At 40.1% G+C, this 21,069-nt stretch overlaps 1 protein-coding gene across 1 annotated transcript in view; it reads left to right on the plus strand.

Moving 5' to 3' along the window:
- Window positions 1–226: 226 nt before the first annotated feature.
- Window positions 227–21,069, plus strand: part of Uhrf2 (ubiquitin like with PHD and ring finger domains 2) — a 67,152-nt gene continuing 46,309 nt past the window's right edge. The window contains exons 1-2 of the mRNA XM_051146326.1: window positions 227–449; window positions 6,638–6,871. Coding sequence (XP_051002283.1) covers window positions 297–449; window positions 6,638–6,871 — 387 coding nt within the window. The 5' untranslated portion in view covers window positions 227–296. The remainder of the gene's footprint in view (window positions 450–6,637; window positions 6,872–21,069) is intronic.

Raw genomic sequence — 21,069 nt, forward strand, 5'->3', positions numbered from 1 at the left:
TGGGAGCTACATCTCTATAAGTAAACACTCCGCGCGGCCGAGCCATGGCTCCTTCCTATTCGTGAGGCCGGAGGCTGCGCTAGGAGCCTCGGGCGGGTTCCGGTTTCCTTCCACCTCGGTGGGGGTGGGGTGGGCGGTCGCGCGGGCTGGAGCGTCAGCCTTCGCCCGCACCTGGGAAGCGGAACCTCCAGGGGGGGGAGGCGGCGCGGGCCGGGCGGGGCGCGGCGCAGCGCGGCGCGGCTGCCGGAGCGCAGGGGCAGACAAAGGGGGCCGGTCCCCCTGTTCCCCGGGCGGCGATGTGGATCCAGGTCCGCACCATCGACGGCTCCCAGACGCGCACCATCGAGGACGTTTCTCGCAAAGCCACCATCGAGGAGCTGCGCGAGCGGGTGTGGGCGCTGTTCGACGTACGGCCCGAGTGCCAGCGCCTGTTCTACCGGGGCAAGCAGGTGAGGTTGCCCCCGCGGGGAGCCCGGGGCATCAGCAGCCGGCAGCCCCCCACCTCCACCCCGGGGCGAGGCTCGCCTGCGCCCCCGCTGCGCTGGGGATGGGCCGCTGGTGGGCTGCGGGGCCTCGGCCTGCGCCTGTGGGGGTCCCCGACTACAGGTGCGCCTAGCGGGGAGGAAGGCCGGGGTGCTCGGGCCCGCCAGACCTTGCTTTTTTTCTGTGTAGCGGGGCAGCAGCCCAGAGAGCCACAGCCTTGGGAGGGCCCTGGGTGCCTCTTTCCTTCCCGCGCTTCGGGGAAATCGGAGACAGGAAGGGGTGCCGGCTTCGGTAGCCATGCAGGGGCGCGGGAGGGACGAACCGGCTTTATTGGCGGCGCAGGCTCGACTCCTAAGGACTGAGTCGCCTGGTCTCCCTGTCCCGGGCTCCTAGATAAGGTTCGGAAAGTGAGGCACCTCAACCCCGCTCCCTCACTGGAAGGATTTGAGCCCACTGAAGATCAGAAAAGGGTGGCAGAATGATAGCCCCTTCTTCCTCATTGTCAGTCTCAGATTGGGAATTTGTTTTGTACGAGATTGGGGACCTTGATTTAAGGAACGATGTTTGTAACCTGAAGTCGGGTTTAATTAAGTACGTTGAGTATAGGGGCCGATTTTTCCCCACGGACATTAATTACCTCTTACCTTTGAGTTCAGGCTTTTGACTCAGCCCTTCAGCATACTCAACAGTAACTCAAAAGGCAGAAAAGTAGTTTGGGGCCACAAGGGTGTTTGTGGTCATCTCAGTTAATTTAAGCATGGCCCTGCTTGCTCAGGCTAAAACATTTCCTATCCGGTAAGTCTCAGAGTCTATGATTAGACATCCAGACCCATCGTGCTTTTCTTGCCTTTGTCTTTGCGTTGCCTTTAGTCCACTAAAAAGTTGGCATCCTGCAGTCGATAGACCACAGTTTGGCTCCAGCCCTGAGGTTTGAATTAAATGCAGTTCTTTCTGATTCCGTGGAAGTAGCCTATAAGCCACAAAGGGTTTGGAAGGAATATTTTTGTTCCCTTCAGAGATTTACAACTTCTGAGACCGGCCAAAATTTTCAAAGTAACATTATACAATGGAAAAGAAAAAAACCAGGGTTTTGTTAAAAAGTGGCGATCCTTTCCCCTAGAAAACAGCACTTTCTGCCTCTCTTGTTACCAATTTCATAGTTTGATATTGATTCTTTAGTGTTAGACCTAATAAAGAGTTCACTTTACAGGAAGGTTTGATTTTTTTTTTCCCCCCTAACAGTCATGTCTGTATTCAATACTGGGTAGCATTTGTTACTGTACCTCAAGTGGCTGATAACTTTTCCTTTTGGTTATTAGTGAAAGCTATGTAAATAGTGATAATGTACGTTGATTCCTAGAATACCTGGGTGAGTTCACAAGGATGCAATTGAAAGATGAGAATATGTTTGTGGGCAGCAGCCCTACAGAGTGTAGGATTGAAATAATGCTAACGTAAGCTCATTTGGTGTCGTAATGGTAGACATAGCTTCTAAATTCAGGACTTAGAAAATAGACTAATCAGAAAACGGTTCCTAGTTGATGGTAGATCACCCTTGTGGACCAGTGGCCCCCACCCCCAAGTAAATAACCCACTACTTCCCTCTCCCCTGCTTAGTGATGAACCATTAAGGATGAAAAATAGAATTTAGATACCAGCCATTAACTTGGAGACACACACACACACACACACACACACACACACACACACACACACGGGGGGGGGGGGCGGCATTGCTCTTGTTTACTTTTTTATGAATTGCAACTAGTCAGGGCAGTAGTTATTATCTCCGTCTGTCTTTGATATTTCCCTTTGCTGGAGATAACAAAGAGTGTCAGTAGCAGGCAGGTAATTTAGTACCACAGACCTGGCCATTTTCTGTAAAATGAGTTTATGTTTAATAGGAAAGAAGAACCCTTTTTCATGTCTTACTGTCATAATGTTATCAGTAAAAATGTAGTAAGTAAAGCAGATTTACATAAGCTGCGCACTGTATTCCCTTCTACTCTATAGGCTGACACAGGATGGCTGGAACCTAGAAATTTAAGGGCTCCGGATAACACAGTACAACTCCAGTGTGAAAAAAATTTTGTATCCAATTTTAGTGTGTCCCAACTTCATTTTTTTTCTGCTGCTTTTAGTCTTTGGAGTGTAGTTGAATTTAATCAGATTTCACAAAAGATTTTGTTTTGTTTTGCTTTGTTTTTTGAGACAGGGCTTCTCTGTGTATCCCTGGCTGTCTTGGAATTCACTCTGTAGACTAGGCTGGCCTGGAACTCAGAGATCTGCCTGCCTCTGCCTCCTGAGTGCTGGGATTAAAAGTGTGCACCACACCTCCTGCTTTACAGGAGATTTTTAATGAACCCTGGACTTTGAAATGAACTTTGAGGGGTTAGTGTTCTAGTTTCTTTCTATTCAAATCATGCTTCCTGCATTCTCAGGACCCAACAGCATTAGCTTTGCATGGCTGCCTCACAGTGGTCTACTTAAGCAGAATCTGTGGTTTTACAAGGTCTCAGGCGCTCTGTATACAAATGAAGTTTGAAAAGCAGGGCAGGAAACTCCACTTTTTTGTTTTAGTGTGGTTGCTTTGCGTGCTTGACATCTTTGCACCATGTGCATGCCTGGTTGCTGCAACAGCTGTATGGAAAAGAACGTCAGGGCATCAGATCTCCTGGAAGTGGAGTTAAAGACAGTTGTGATGACTGTGTGGGTGCTTGAAATCAACCCTGGCCCCCTGGAATTGCAACCAGTGTTCTTAACCACTGAGCCATCTCTTTAGCCAGACTTGAAAAAGGCTTGCATTGTTGCGGCTTATAGGTACATGCCACCTACCAGGCCTTGCTCTTTAAATCTTAGGATCTAGAATTCTTGAGACTTACAACAGAATTCCATTTACCCTGCCTTCTCTTGTCATCAATATTGTAGATGTGGAATATGAACCATACCGGAAGAAAAATAAACAACAGACACCTGCTTCCACATTCTTTGTTTCCACAAAAATGAAAGTATTTGTCTATTAAAAATGTGGATATGTATTTAACATATAAATAAATGAATATATAAATAACAGCTGTAATGCCCTCTACTTGAACCTCTTAGTGCTGTGGAAATGACTTCCCCTATTGCATTTTTGGCCACTGCCACTTCATTTGTTTCCTCCTCGGTTTTCCCAGCACTGATGTTGCAGCCTTTTTCCATTTTTCTGGATTTCTTTCTTAATGCAGTAAAAATTCAGTAGTATATTCTGGCAAAGTTCTAACTATTTTTCTTGCTTCAGAATTGAAAATACTGCACCTGACCTATAGTTATATACTTCAGGCCCACAGGTATTTGTAATTTTTAGATCAAGGCTTTTAAAACTTTTTCTACTTGTAGCTTCTTTTGGCCTAAGAAAATCTTATGCAACCCTGGGTGTAGAAGTATATAGAAAATAGGTTTATCAGTCAGATTTGGTATTCATATAAACTTGACATTTTTTAAAGCCAAAAGTAAATTTGTATGAGGGTGTTCCTGGTAGTGTGTTGATTGGCGGTTGTGTATTTCGATGGCATACACAGTGAAAAGTGCACATTGTGTTTTCCAAACCAAGGCTTCCATGAAGTCACTGTTAGCGTGAATTCCTGCCAGAGATGCCTTAGGTGCATTACATTTTTATTTTTTATTAATTTTTTTTTACTGAATATGGTGTGTCTGTTGTTGAGGATTGAACCCAGGACTGCCTGCATGCAAGCTACTTTGAGCCCCTGGGGTTAAATATGTTAACTGAGCTGTGAGATAGTACCTAATTTAATTACTTAATTCTTTTACTAGGTAGCTTGTGAAATCTTGATTCCTTGTTCTGTTTAACAAACGTGACTATGTGTAGCCTGTGGGATTGTGCTAGTCATGGTCCTACTTCTCATATTATGGGACCCACAAAGAGACTGCTCTGCCTATGGACTGCATCTGAGCAAGGGGTCTAGGTCCTCACCGTGGTCCTTGGTTGGTGCATCTGTCTCTGTAGCATTGTCCTCTGTGCCCCCCCCCCATGGGGGGGCCAGATTTGTTTGGCTCCATTGATCTCCTGGTGGAGTTCCTGTTCTCTCCAGGTCCTTCTATCCCCCAACTCTTCTATAAGACTGCCTGTGCTCCACTGCAAAGTTTGGCAGTGAATCTCAGCATCTGCTTTGGTTTCCCTGCTGGGTGGAGGCTTTCAGAGGACCTCTGTGGTAGGCTCCCCTCCTGTCCTTTTCTTCAACTGTCTATTCAGTTTGCTCTTCTGAATGAGGATTAAGCATCCTCCCTCGGGTCCTCCTTGTTATTTAGCTTCTTTAGGACTGTGTATTGCAGTATAGTTATCCTGTATTATTTGGCTAATATCCACTTATAAAGTGAGTATATACCATGTGTGTCTTTCTGGGTCTGGGTTACTTCACTCAGTATGATTGTTTCTAGTTCATTCATTTGCCTGCAGATTTCAAGATTTCCTTGTTTTTAATAGCTGAGTAGTATTCCATTGTGTAAATGTACCACAGTTTATTCATTCTTCGGTTGAGGGACATCTAGGTTGTTTCCAGATTCTAGCTATTATGAATAAAGCTGTTATTAACATAATTGAGCAAATGTCCTTGTATGGTGGAGCATCTTTCAGGTATATGCCCAGGAGTGGTATAGCTAGGTCTTGAGGTAGAACTGTTCACAGTTTTTAAAAAATCTATTTATTTTTATTTTTTATGTGCATGGGTGTTTTGCCTGCATATATGTCTGTATGAGGGTGTCAGATCTTGAAGTTACAGTCAGTTGTGAGCTGCCATGTGGGTGCTAGGAGTTGAACCCGGGTCCTTTGGAAGAGCAGTCAGTGCTCTCAACTGCTGAGCCATCTCTCCAGCCCTATTTCCAGTTTTCTAAGGAAATGTCAAATTGATTTCCAAAATGGTTTTACAAGTTTGCACGCCCACCAGCAATGGAGGAGTGTTTACCTTTCTCTAAATCCTCACGAGCTGAGACTTGATAGGCTGGGGTCAGAGGATAGGGGAAGAGGGTGCCCCTTTTCTGAGTACTGGGGGGGGGGGTGAGGGAGGGAGAGTTGACCCAGAGGAGACAAAGGAGGGGGTTACAATCAAGATGTAAAGTGAATAAATTAAAAATAAAAAAATTAAAATATGCTAATTTTTGAACATTAAAAAAAAATCAGTCGTAAGGACATAGGCAGATAATTTTGTAATTAAACAATCCCTTGAAACATCATAAAGTTTTCTTTTTTTTCATAACCCAGATTTGAAATTGTATGATGACACTAGCTTTATACACATGTTTTGTTATAGGTAGTTAGTGAAGAGTATTAGGTATTGTAAAAAAGTATTGTAACATGTGTAGACAGGTGATAGGGCGAGACGAGTGCAGCAGGCGTTAAGTCTCTCCCTTGCACGGGGCCATTATCTGCTTTTTGGCCACATGTCTCTTACAAAAAAAATATCTTGAAAGACAGTTATTTTCAGCCTAAAATTTCTTGGCTTACTATATTTTTTAAAACTACACTATTTTCTCCATGCTCTTCTATATTGTAATCCTTTTATAGTAAATGAATTTTATTGTAGTTGTAATTCTTTTATTCTAATTCTTGTAATAAATGACCTGGCAGAACTTAGAAATTAAAAAAAAAAAAAAAGACTGGGAAACAATAAAAAGATGATGAGAGGTTAAAAGTAGTTTAGAGAGGATTTTTGGGCGCAGGTGGTTACATAATGAGATTGGAACAGCTATGATACAGTTTTTATTTTAATGGCTAACTTGTGTTGCCTATAGTTAATTTGTAGTGGTTTTTAAGAATTTATTGAAGCTGGGCGTGGTGCCACATGCCTTTAATCCCAGCGCTCGGGAGGCAGAGGCAGGCGGATTGCTCTGAGTTCAAGGCCAACCCGGTCTACAAAGCGAGTCCAGGACAGCCAAGGCTATACAGAGAAACCCCGTCTCAAAAAGTGCCCCCCTCCAAAAAAAAGACTTTATTTTGGTCTAGAGAGGAGGCTAATGTTAGAGGCCATAAAGCATTTAGAACCATTTCAAGATTGTTAAATTGTAATATTGTCAATTTTAATAGTTTACCTAGGATATTTGGACAAGCTAAACAAGTTTTGAGATAAGCACTTTACTCTAGTTTCTATTCTTTTTCTAGTTGGAGAATGGATATACTTTATTTGATTACGACGTTGGACTGAATGATATAATTCAGCTGCTAGTTCGTCCAGACGCCAGTCTTCCTAGCACATCTAAGCAGAACGATGTTCAGGCTAAACCCTGTCCTAATAATCTGCCTAAAGTAAAGAAAGCAGCAAGAGGGGGATCTTCCAGTCAGCCGTCTGCGTCAGTTCGCACTTGTCTCATTGATCCTGGCTTTGGACTCTATAAGGTATGTTATCTTCAGTCTTCGTAGCTGTGAGAATACAAATGTCTGTTGTCTTTGAGATGCTGTGAGTAAACATTGATTTCCATTAAGTAAAGATTGCAGCAGTTCATATTCTGTCAGACGTAGTCTGAAAATTCACCCTGGGGGCTGGGCATACAGTTTAGCTGGTGAGTGCTTTTCTTACAAATATGAGAGACTCTGTCTGGGTTTTGAGCCTCAGCACTATCAGGAAAAAAACATTGTGGTGGAAGAATGTAAACTGAATATGTACAGTTCAAAGAATAATAAGACAAACATACGTGTGTAATTCCACCCAGGTGAGGAAGCAGAATGACACCAGCGCTTTTCTAAACGTATTGCTTGCCTCCTCTGCCTACCAAGGAAATTGTTTACAGTGGCTCTGTAATGCAAGTTTTCTTCTTTTTTCATTACTTATGTATATTTGTCTAAACAACATGTCATTTTTATGTATAGCTAGATCTCTTTATAGAGAAGTTCTGCTTTTCTTCAACACTGATTTTTCTCATGTATATAGTTGTATTTTATTCCTTTATATTATTACATTCTACTTTATTGACATGCTACCATATATCTAGTGTGTATTTATTAGATGCCTGGGCAGTGTTCCAGTTCAGTTTTTAACCATGCTGTTTAACCCCTGGTGCACATGTTCTAGAATTTTAGAAATGTATATTTTAAAAAAGGTACCGATTGCCTACTCAAAATACACTGTCAAGATTTTTATGTTTCATTCGTCTATTTGTCTGTCCTTGCCCCTGCTATGCTAAATACTATGGCTTTTCAGAATTTTTTGATACTTTCCTTCTTCCATTTCCCAAATGTAATTTCTCTCAAGGGCTTTGTTGTTGTGTGGGTTTTTTTTGTTGTTAATGTTGTTTTGTTTTTGGCCTTATGGCTTTCTATATACTGGCCTTATGGCTTTCTATATACTGGCAATAAAAACTCTTAGAATTAGCTTACCAAGAGTGGGGCGTGGTGGTGCACACCTTTAATCCCAGCACTTGGGACGCAGAGGCAGGTGGATCACTGTGAGTTCGAGGCCAGCTTGGCAAGGATAGCCAAGGATATCACACAGAGAGACCCTGTCTTGAAAAACCAAAAAAAAAAAAAAAAAAAAAAAAAAGGATTAGCTTATCAAACTACAAAGATGTACTGAGATTTTAATGAGGATTGCCTCTATAGATCAGTTTATAGAATTAACATGTTAATGAATTTTAAAATTCATAGACACAGATCCATTGGTTTATGTCTCTGATATCTTTTAGTGAATGTTTGACTTATTTCTGATAACTTCATGTTTTTGAAGCTATTTAAATGATCATTCATTTATGGATACATGGAGTTCAGTTGTCTTATTTATTGGTATTTGTACCTAGAGTTTTAAAAATTCTGTTAATAATTTGAAGGACAGTTTTGTTTCATCTTCTCTGGTTCTTATAACTTGTTTTCTTCTGGGATAAATAGGTACTTAGACATACCAATTTCAAGACTAAATTAAGAAAGTGCAAGTAGGAATAATTTAGAATCTATGAGGAAATGCAAACTTAAGTATAGAAGTAATCAAGAAAATTAGTAATGAACTTTACTTCCAAGAAATACGAGGCTTGTGTACTAGGGAAGCTGCACCGGTTGTTTTAAACATTTAAAGAAAACTGAAGTGTTTTAAACATTTAAGGAATAAATAAACATGAATTGACCCAGCATAAAGAAAGAAGGAAGCTCTTTGTTGCTCCTTACATTAAGTGAAACATTATTACTGAAACATGACCAGAAGCAATTTGATATCCTAACACTATGTAAAACAAAAGTTATATTTAGCAACTAAAATTATCATTATGTATTAAAATCTTGACAAAATACTGTTTGTCAGAAAGTGGAGATTGTTAATTATTAGAAAATGTTTTAGTATAAGCTCAGTATTACAATAAACAAAAGAATTTATACAATATAAAACATTTTCTGCATCTAAATACAAATTTGAGTTCATTCATGATTTTGAGTAAATAAGATAAATGAATATGTTAAATTACATTTGACATCATGTTCAGTGATGGTAAAAAGCTAGAAACAGCCAGTCAGTAGTGGGTTGGCATAGGAGTGTACACCCATAGTCCCATTACTTGTGAAGTAATGCAGAAAGTTCAGTGCCTTTCTGGGTTACATGAGACTGTCTCATGGGACTATAGAGAAAGGTCAGGAAAGAAAGCTAACCAATGCTGCTGTTACTTGACATCTCTTTGGAAGTGCTAGATAACAGTGAAGCAGGAAAACAATCAACATGAGACCAAACAAAGTTACTGTTTATTGGGAAAGCTGGAGAAAATAAATGTTTTAAGATATGAGCTCTAATAAGGTAGTCATTTCCAAAGCTAATGTTATAATACTAGTAGACTTCTTTGCTATACTTTTATTAGTACGGAAAAATAGTGCCATATATTGTCTTTTCCCTCTAACCTCCCTTCTTCCCTTTGTTCTTTTCAACAAGTACTTCTTTTAGAGCACACGCATTAATTTGCTATTCCAGATGCTGCAGTTACAATGACATATTAATGGAATTGTTTATTTTATGGAGATTTCAAAGGAGCTGCTTCTGTTGTATTTAAAGCACCAAAAGCCAGCCTGCCATTTTTTGTCTACATCACACTTTCATGTTATCTCTTGTAGGCATCTATATTTGTTTTCTTTGCTAATAATACAGTAATGCAGAACAGGTAGTGTTTGGAGAAGCTTATTTTGGGCTATGGTTGTGGTCAGAGGTTAATGAGCTATATTTGCTAATGCCTTTCTTACTGAAAGCCCTCATGCAGCACAAAAAAGATGGTATATGTAGTCTTTCTTGTTCTTGTAAATTAAGCATCCATATTTATTTATGAGAGATGGGTCTTGCTGTGATACCCAAACTGTCTGGAACTCCTGGGCTCAGTTAATCCTTTTGTTTCAGCTCGAGTGGCTTAGACTACAGACACGCCATGCTTGACTGAGTTTCTATATTCTTCATCTTTCACCTTAAATGAGGACTGGACTCTATTACCAGCTTTGGAGGGGCAGAGCACACCTAAACCACAGCAGTGCGACACTCTGAATTTTTTCATGTTACTTTTATAGTGGACTTAGGACATGTATTATGCTTTATTACTGTGACCCAATGCCTAACAAACAGTTTAAAGGAGGAAGGATTTATTTTAGCCTATAGTTTAAGGCAGTTCAGTCACATGGTTGCCTGGCTCCATACACCTTGACAGAGTGTCATAGCTATAGGAAATTGTGGTAAAGGAGTTTCTTCACTTACAGTAGACTGAGATCAGAGGTAAGTGGGAAATGTGGACCTGATATTTACCCTTAAAAGGCACACACCCTAAGTGCCTTCCTAATTTCAAATCTGCTTTAACCCCTAAAGGTTTTGGAACCTCTTCAAAGAGTGCTTTGAATCAAGAGCTCAACACACAAATGTAATTGAACATCTCATATTTAGAGGCTCATGGCCATTTCATAATTTAAAGGGATTTAGTCTTTCTCCATTGTCTTAACAGTTCCAGCATTATTCACTAGCCTTAAAGTCAAAGTCTCCTTTGATACTGAAGGTGAGATCTTTACTGTGAGTCCCTGTCAGGTAAAAAAGCAAGTTGCATACTAACACAGAGTAAATCATTCCCACTCCAATGGGAGATGTAGGAAACAAAGAAAGGGTTAGACTAGAGCAAGGCCAAAATCCAGGGGTCCAAATATTGAATGAACCGCATAGCTCCATTTGTAGCATCTGGGCCATGCAATGTTGTCAGGTGAGCTGCAGTGGGCTTGGGCAGCCCTGTGACATTGCCGTTTGTAGCTCACATGGCTGTGTCCGCACACACTGGACATTTGCGGCATTTTTCAGTACCCTGGATTCTTTGCTGAAGCTTAGGTTTCACCCTTGTGACTTGATGTATAATTCCCTAGGGCTGTCTGCACAATCATGCTCCGGCCGCACATAAACTGGTTACCAGGCCTTCTTTTGAAACCGAGCTAGAGGCTTTCACCATGTTTGCATTCTGTGTCTCTACAAAAGCAGCACCGCGTGGACAGTGTCAGTGTCAAGGTCTGCCACCAGCCAGAACAGTTGCTAAGTCCCCTTCTGCCCCTGCCTGCAGTGGCTTCTAAGGACCTGAGTTGATTTATGTAGGAAATTCTTCTCTAGGTGGCCCATCTTGGTACAAGCAGGTTTATCTACCCTGGAGGTACTCTTTCTCAAAGGACGATCTTTCAAAGAGATTAAAACTATGATATCCACTGAATCTCCAGTGGGTAAATTAGGGCCAATTCCTGACCCACCCTTAAAGCATCTTCTCGTCAAAGCGTTCATTTGGGTCTTTCTTAATGACGCTGATCTTGCTGTTCAGAAACAGTGGGTTCGTTAGTTCTAACTTTAAGCAGGTTTTCTGACTGAACTGCAGGTTTTATCAAATGGTTTTGCTCTAGCCAGTCACCTGTGAAGTTCAGCTTTCCATGGAGCTTGGGAGAGAAGGCTGAGTGGTTGAGAGTACGTACTGCTCTTGCAGAGGACCTGGAGTCTGTTCTCAGTACCCATATAACATCTGGAACTCCAGGTCCAGGGAATCCAGCTCTTTCTTCTGGCTCCCAAGAATATCAGGCATGCATATTGCATATTTGCATGCAAACAAATCAACCCATACACGTAAAATACAAATAAATAGTCTAGTCGCCTAGTCAGCATCCCGTCTGGTCTTCTGAGCTTATTCTAGAATGCCCATTAAATTGAGCTTACAACATTCTGAGGCTTCTCTAGTTGGTGTCTCCAAACTTTTCTAAATCTCTCCCCAAACCAGATTCAGGGGCTTACAGTTTAGTCACATCAGTGACCCCAATTATCTGGTGGGAGAGAAACAGGGTACATACTGTAATGAATTTGAGACTAATGAAAGTGGAAATTTCTAATACACCAGTCTGCAGAAAGAGACACCAGCATAGAGAAAAGCTATTTTAAGAATCAATGGCTTGCTGATTTAGTACTAGACCAGGATTTGTTTTGTTTGTTTTTCCTCTAAAGTTATCTGTTGCTACAAATTCCTACTCCCTTTCTCCATAGGTTGCTATTCCAGAGAGTTAGAATCTCTGCATTTCTCTAAGAGCCCCCTTCCCAGATTCTCTTATCCTGTTGGTTCAGGATGCAGTCTTACCTAGGGAATATCCTAGGGCTTGAGATTGTCCGCTTTTCTGATTATGGTCATGTAGTAGACTGCTTGCACTTTACCAGCTCTCAGAGTTCTAAGACAAGCAGGGACTAGTTGCCAGTTAGAGAAAGAGGGGCCCAGCGTCTCCTACTTGTCTGTAACTCTTTGATGGGTTCTGAGCACACTTAATTCTGTAATGAACCAGAATGATTTACTTACTGCATAGCACCATATTTTATTAGTTATTTCTCATTGCTCTGACCAAAGTGTCTTAGAGAACAGTTTAATGAAGAAAAAGATTTATGTGATTAACAGTTTGAGAGGATTAAGTGTATGACTGCTTGAGCTAACATGCTTGATCCAGCTATCATGGCCATAGGAATTCTTGGTGGAAGAGATTCTTCACCTCATGAGGGACAGGAACCAAAGAGTAGGGTATAACATTCAGAGGTATACCCTAAGTGACCCACTTCCTCCAACTAGGTACCACTTCCTGAAGTTTACAGAACCTTCCCAAGTAGTGCTATCAGTGTAGGACTTAACAAGCATTTGATAAATGGGTCTTTTGGGGTTGCTTCGTATTCAGACCATACTAGTCATGTGTCTCAGGACATAGCAGTTTCAAGTTTAGAGTAAATTTACAGAAATTGTACAAACAGTTCCCATGTACCATACACACAGACTCTCCTATTAATGTCTTATATATGGCGCATGTTATAATGAATGACCAACCTTTTTAAAATTAAATAATTAATTTATTTATTTATTTTTAGGTTTTACTTAAAATCTTTTTTTCCACTCCAGGGATCTCTGCCCCCACCCCCCACCCCACAAAGCCGCTGTTAATCCAGGATATGGCATCAGATCTCCTGTATTTATTTACTTATTTTGAAACTATCTGTGTTCGTAGCCTTTGCTGACCTGGAACTTGCCATGTAGACTAGACTGGCTTGGAACTCATTTACCTGCTTCTGCCTCCCAAGTGCTGTGGTTAAAAGCTATGTACCATCGTGTCCCACTGGAATTCTTTTTATTTTTAATTGCTTTGAAAGTTGTAAGGTTGGTTAAGCATTTTTCATAATTTGTCTCTTTCAGGATTTATCTATTTTCTCATCAATGGACTAAATTTGTTTTTGAGACAAAGACTATAGAGATGTAAAGTACTGTTTCTTGATATCTTATTTAGACTGGCACTATCAACATGCTAGTAATATAATTTGGATTTTGAGTCAGTGGGAGTTTAATTTTGCTAACACTGTTGGTGAACCTTAATCATCTGGCTGAGCTTCTGTTTAAGTTTTTCCACTGTTAATTTCTCTTTCCCCTCTTCCATATTATACTCTTTGAGAAGTCACTATGTATAGCTTATGTTGAAGACAGAAAGAGTTGTATTTTATTCCATATGAGGACAGAGTGTAAAGAAAAAAAAGTCATAAACATGGGAGATTTGTCTTTTCTCACCTCTTTATATATTTAATTACTTATAGAAAGATGCACTGATTCTTAAGATTGTTTTCAGTGTTAGCCTTTGGGAATTTTTCTTTTTTTAAAACATGGTCCTTGTGTCGTTTGTTTGTTTGCTTTTTTTTTTTTTTTTTTTTTTCCTCTCCAGATAGGGTTTCTCTGTGTAACCTTGGCTGTCCTAGACTCACTTTGTAGACCAGGCTGGCCTTGAACTCACAGAGATCCACCTGCCTCTGCCTCCCAAGTGCTGGGATAAAAGGCGTGTGCTAGCTGTGTCTGTGTCTTCTTGTTATGTTATTGTGAGGTTTCTTTCTGTTTCCTGTATTGTAAGATGTTTCAAAGTCACCTTGCATATTTCCTGCTCTGGTAACTAGAGTGCCTGCCACCGTGCCTGCTTTTATATGAGTGTTGGGGATCTGAACTAAGGTCTCCATGCTCGTATGGCTGGCACTTTGCTAACTGAGCCATGACCCCACCCATACTGGTTTATTTTATTATAGAGTGATATTAGAAGCCAGAATCTGTGCTCCAGTTGTGGTGTGTGTGTGTGTGTGTGTGTGTGTGTGTGTGTGTGTGTGTGTGTGTGTAGGCCATAGGCTGAGGTAGGGTATCCTCTTCAGCCACTATCTATCTTGCTTTTTGACTCACTGAACTTGGAGCTCACTGATCCAGCCAGACTGGTTGGATCCAGAGATAACATTTGTCTCCATGTTACCTCCCCCCACTTCCCTACCAGTGTTAGGGATGCAGGCCTGGGTTTTTATGTAGGTTTTAAGGATCTATACTTAGGTCCTCATGCTTTGTATATCAAATACTTTGCCAAGTGAGCCAGTTTCTGAGTCTCTGTAGGTGTACTTGTTCCTGGGTTATTAAGGGCACTAAACTGAGTGATGACATTTTTAAAAAGAATATATTTTTGTGTGTGTGTGTGTGTGTGTGTGTGTGTATATATGTATGTATGTATGTATGTATGTATGTATTCACATGTACTAACTTACGTAAATACACATATCTGAATATAATCTCACTATTGGTGTCTGTAAGATATACTTTCATTATCCTTTACCTTTATAAAAAAGATTTTTATTTATTTCTGTTTTATGAGTATGGGTGTTTTCCTTGCATAAGCATGTGCACCATTTTCATGCACTGTCCACAGAGACATCAGAAACCCTGCCACTGGAGTTACATATTCCAGTTGTTTATTGGGAACCAAAGCTGGAACCTCTGCCTCTCCCTCCCAAATGCTGGTGTTACAGATGAGCATCATCACACTTGGTCAGAAACTGCTAGTTTTGAAGACAGTGAAGGAATGAACTTACTTCCATAAAAGAGAGAGTAATTAGTTATATACTTATAATTCTTTAGTTCTAGCAAATGTCCCTAGAAGAGCATCACAAAAATCCAGTTTTTTGGTCAGGTTTCTCTTCTTTTCCATGTTATGGCTGTCAACTAGTCTGCTTAGGGATAGAGTTTTTAATAGTTAGTCTAGGTTGGCCTTGAACTTGTGATCCTTTTGCCTTAGCACACCCCAGTTCTGGTGTTACAGGCTCATTGTACCATCATGTCTGCTTTTATTTACTATATATCTCATGCTAATATATAATATAGATGCTAACTATCTTAACTTTATTACTACATGGTCTAGCCATTTGAGGCAAAAAGAGACTTCACTGTCAAAGCTGGTTTCAAATTCTAGTTAAATTGTTCTTAAGTTGTGTAAACTTTCAAGGCAATTTACCCTTATTTTTTCACTTAGGGACATAGTGAACCTGATACTTAACTCTAAAATTGCTACTGTGTTATTCATACTCTTAATATTTTGATTTTAATTAACTATTTGCTGCAAAAACTAACATGGGTTTGTTTCCCTTTTCAGTTTAAAATGAAAATCTTTTATGAGTTTTTGAAATTTTGTCTAATGCTTTAGAAGTGCTTATTTCTGGATAGTTGATTCATTCTATGAATAATTGTGTATTTAGTACACATTTGTTTAGATATTAGGGACAAAGAAGTAAACAAATTCTATTTTTCTCTATCTCATCAGAACTTCTAAGTGTTATTTTTGTAGGTAAACTGAAAACGCTTTTAAATACTAGTACTTTGGGACTAGAGGAGTGGATTGGCAGTTAAAAGTACTTGCTGGTTTTACAAAGGACCTGGGTTTGGTTCCCAGTTCCCACATGGCTCATGGTCATCTATAACTCCAGTTCCATAGGGTTCTGCTGCCTTCTTCTGGCCTTTGTGAGAACTGTGTGCATGGTGCACATAAAGATGAAAAGGCAGACCACTCATACCCATAACATTAAACTTGGAAAAAAAGGCAATTTTTAAAAAAATTTCTGACTTTCTTTTCTTGTAATGAAATTAATTAATATATACATTTTTTGTTGTTACAAATTGGCAAGTGTGTGGGCATGGTGGTGTATCTACACTCTTAATCCCAAAGGCAGAGGCAGGTGGAACTCTGTAAGTTCAAAGTCAACCTGGTCAACATAATGAGTTTCTGGATAGTAAGTGTTATGTAATGAGACCCTGTCTCCAAAAGTAAATAAATAAACAAACAATTCAGAATCTTTTCCTTTATCTTGAGTTTTGGGGGATCTATGTCATTTTGTTTTATAAGAATTTTTTAAAGAGCAGAAGGTTAGGAATGTAATTGAAGACCTTGTGGTTTTTTAGGACTTGATCTACTGCTTTGTGTCTCACAAACATCTTTGTTTTCCCCTTTTCTTTTCACTAAAATACTGTTTAGACAGCAAGAAGAGAAGGTGAATTTTGAGTGTTGCTTTGAGGAACTAGTTGTTGCCAATTCTATTTGCAGAGCCTGGAGATGTTTGAGCAGGAGCCAGGATTATCTATTCCCATTGTTCATTGTACCTGTATTGAATTACTGAAACTAGGTTATGAGATAAATGTATTTTCTGAAATATGGTGGACTTTTCTTAAGTCAATTAATTTATTTTGGTTTGTGAATAAGGAAACTTTCTGTTGGGGGTGGTCTGATGTACTTTGATGTTAATTACTGCTTGCTGTCTCTGATCCACCTTTTGATGAATAAAAAGCCATCCCACCTGGGCAGGGCAAAGGAGCTAGGTGGGGCTTGGGGGGAGGGGGGGGAACCCTAGGACGAAGAAGAAAGACCGCCCACAAGGAGGAAGGAGAGAGAACCTGAGGAGATGAGATGAAGGGCGCCATGGGTTAGCTGGAGGAGAAGCACATGCCGGCATGGATGGAGAATCCAGCCCAGATGAAGAACATTAGCAAGTATTGGGGATTATGGATGGGAGGTAGCTTGATAAAAGTTACTAGAAGCAGATGGCATGGGATTGGGGCAGGGATCCCGTACCTGCCCCACTATGGAAAATAGTTGAGAGGATTGATATCTGCCTTGCCCCAGGTTAACTAAGGCTATTTTAAAATATAACAAGTGTCAATGTCTTAATTGATTGCTAGCACGGCATACTGATCATACTGGTGATACTGATCATTTAAAAACAGTAAGAAAGGGGAATATATAGATATGTAGGGATGATAGGTCAAAAAGTAGATTATTGAATTTACTCCTCAACTTTAGGCCTTAATTGTTACTCACAAATGAGGTTAATTTTGATTCAGTGATACAGAATTTTGTATGTTGGTACAAAGTAAGTTTAATTTTGATACACTTTCTGTAATTCAAGTAGGTTTTTATGTTTTAAGTAGTTGTCATCCAGTCCAAATGATGTTTAAAATGCTAAGCATTTAAATGTAGCTGAATATGTAGCAGTTAATTTTTTTTTGTGTCATTTTATGTTCACTGGGAAATATAGGAAAAAGAAATGATCAGTAATCCATGTAAAGGTATTGATATTTTAGTATGTTGTCTTCATTTGCCTATGGTATAATGTAGCTGTGAAATTTAATAATGTGAAAAGAACAGTTTAATGGAATGCTATAAAGTATTTATAAGCACCAAATTATCAAACAGAATAGCATACTCCCAAGAATTTCCCATGTTTCTCTTCCTAATTATAACTTCATATACTTAGAACATTGTATATATGCATTTGTATGTCTATGTTTGAAGTGAGATAACTTGCGTCCTTGGGAAGAGCAGTGAGTGCTCTCAGCTGCCAACCCATCTCTTTAGCCCATAACGCCATATTCTTTACTTGAAACTATTACCCAAACATTTATAGCAATCTTTTCCGTGATCTTTATATGATTTTAACAACTTACTAACAGCTATTCTGTTTATGCATTCCTAATTTAGCTGTTTCTGAGTTTTATATAAATGGAAGCATATTGCATTTTTAACATTTGTATTTACAATTAAATACAAAATGAAATGAGTCATGTTTAGAGTTGGAGAAACTCATGTTCCCAGTTTCACTCTCTATTTTAGCTGTATGTGGTTTTTCACATTACACAGGATGTACATGTACATGTTCATGGGCCTGAGTGCAGGTGCTACGGCACATGTGTGGAGGCCAGGGACAGCTTCACATGCTGGTCTTTCCTTTCCATATTGTTTTAGACCACCTTTTATTATTTGCTGTTGCATACTCCAGGCTCACAAGCTTCTGGGAATTCTCTCATCTCTGTTTCCCATCTTGCCATAAGAGCACTGGGATTATAGACCTGTGCTACTGTAAACAGATTTTCTCTGGGTTCTTGATATTCAAGCTCAGGTCCTCATGCTGGTCCTGTGGGTTTTTATTCACTGAGCCATCTCCCCGGTCCTTGACTGTACGTCTTTTGAGGACAAATATGTTTCATGCTTCTACTTTATTAGAAAAATGGGAATGTATTATGATTATTAAAGGAAATTATATAATCAAAACTCCTAATATTTACTAAGTAAATGATAGGAAATAAGATTGCTGCATTAAATGAGTCAGCGTTGGATATGCTGGTACTTAGTGAAAAAAGACAGTTGATCAATTTGTGTACATTACATGCCTGCTGGGCTAGATTTTCTCACATGTATTGATAGGTGTGTTTTACAAGGTTCAGACATGATAACTTGTTTAAGATTATACCTTTGAAAGGTTTGAATACTACTTTATCTGCAGAGCTGTGTTTTCCACAGAACAAAGGAAGGTGTTTAGAAATGTATTTCATTGTCCAAGCTACTTGAGAGGCTAAGACAGGAGGATCTGCAAGTTCAAGGCCAGCCTGAATGTTATGCATCACAAGTTTCAAGCAGCCTGGACAACATAGTGAGATCATGTTCCCCACCCTTAACCTCAAAGATAAAGAGGAAAAGAAAAGAAAAGTTAGGCCTTATAGTTCAAATCTATAACCTCACATACTCAGGGCTGAGGCTGGAAAATTAGAAGTTCAGGGCCTGGGCACTTAATGAGGTCTTGTCTTAAACTACAAGTTAAAAATATGTTACAGAGCTGCTCAGTAGTCAGTACTTGCCTAGCACGTGTGAGGCCGTAGGTTCAATACCTAGTAGTGGAGAGAGAGAGATACAGAACAAGCTTGACGAACAGTCATCCTGGTATTTGCTCTTTCATATTTTCTGATTTTGTATTGCTTCTCATGCTTCAATTTTTAAAAAGTTAGTGGTTCTAATTAAATATCAAATATGCATTGTTATAGTAAATTGTATCGGTTTGGCCTAGGATGGCTAATAACTGACACAGGGAGACTGAAACGTACTTTAAAGCTGCCAGCACTATGCTGGGCAGAATCTAAACTGATACAAATCTACTTGTAAACTAACATAAACTACTCTAAACCTCATAACATACATATATCCTAAGCATTTGCCACTCTGATCCTTGGATACTTCTTGCTCCTTCCTTGTCAACTGTAAACCCATCTTCTTTCTCCCTCTCAGCTGTCAAACTTGGCTCTGCCCCCTCTCTAGGAAGTCCTTCCTTCTACTTCCTATCCTTCTGCCCAGCTGATTGGCTAAACAGTGCTTTATTGACAGTTATTACATCCACTCGACATTCCTTCACAATGCATGGCTTTTTTATATATGGAGACTATACGTATGTATATATACATATGTGTGTGTGTATGCTTTTGTGCTTGCTTGTTTTGTACTTTTTGAGATAAGATCTCAATATGTAGCCCATGTTGCTTTGCTCATTTTGTACCTCAGTATTGAGAATTCTTGTATTATAGGCATGCTGGTGGATGCCGAGTTTACATGTGGCTTTTTTATATTTTATTTCAAAAGAAGGTTTATTTGTGGGCTTTGATCATCTGGACAAAAATCATAAAATCTTTGTTTTGTTTTTAAGCTTCTAAAGTCTTTGTCTTACAAGGTACAAATGAACATATATGCTCCTTTTTCTAACCTCATAGTCTTTTACAAATGAACATATATGCCTTTTATTTTTAAACTTCATGGCCTTTTATAAGTGTGGGTGCTTATAGCTTTTTAAAATTATTTTATATATATATGTATATACACTGTATTTTCCAGCATATAAGATGACCCTCAACTTTTCCAGTTAAAATATAATTTGGAATATACTCATCATGTAAGACTACTGCTACCCCTCTTCCCAATGTACACTGCGTGCAGCAGACTTTGACATGTGTCTATTTGCAGGTAGGGCACAAACAGCTAGGCACTTCAGTAAATGCCAGCAGATGGCCAGTGCCAGCCTACACTGCCCTTTTAAGGCCTGCTCCACACTCAAACCGAGTCAAATGGGCAGGTTCTGGTGGAGAGCCAATCCATACTCACGTTCTCCTCCTGCAGGTACTGGAAGATGTGTGTAGCTTACTCCTCCCTGCTTCATCCCCCCCTCACCTCATCCCCCACCTCCCTGCACAGAGCCAGAGGCAGGGAATTGGCTGTGGCACCCATACTATATGCGCCAGGCATAAGCAAGGTGAAGCAAGCTGCAGGGACACCCCCCCCCCCTTACCAACCCACCCCAGCACATCTGGCACATCAGGACTAAGTGCATCCTCTTCCACTGGGGCCAGACAAGGCACCTCAGCTAGGAGCAAATGATCTAAAAGCAGGCAACCAAGTCCATATCATAGACAGCCCTCACTCCAATTGCTGGGGAACCCACATGAAGATCAAGCTGCCCATCAAGGTGTGTGTGTCGAGGGCCTAGGTTCAGTCCATCTCAGCCATCATGGACCTAGGTTAGTTCGTTCTGTTAGTCTTCTTCTGGAGTTCTTGTTCCCTCTGGGTTCTTCTATCTTCCCCTACTCTTCCACAAGACTCCTCGAGCTCCGCCTCATGTTTGGCTGTGGGTCTCAGCATCTGTTTTGGTCTGCTGCTGGTTGGAGCCTCTTAGAGGACAGTTAATGCTAGGCTCCTATCTACAAGCAGAGCAGTGTCATTAAAGCTTTTTTTTTTTTTTTTAAGAATTAAAGTCAGCTTTTAATTACAGGTTTGTATGAGTGACTTATCCACTACATCATAAAATCTAGCCCCAAACCACTTTGTTCTTTTTTATATATACACAAATTTGTGTATTTTTAAATTTATAAAGTATTGGGGTTTTTTGTTGTTGTTGTTGTTGTGTTTTGTTTTGGTTTGGTTTCTTTTGATATTTTGACATTTGTGCTGGCTAGGGA

This window comes from Acomys russatus, chromosome 5 (assembly GCF_903995435.1).
Source record: "Acomys russatus chromosome 5, mAcoRus1.1, whole genome shotgun sequence".
NCBI classification, from domain to species: Eukaryota; Metazoa; Chordata; class Mammalia; order Rodentia; family Muridae; genus Acomys; species Acomys russatus.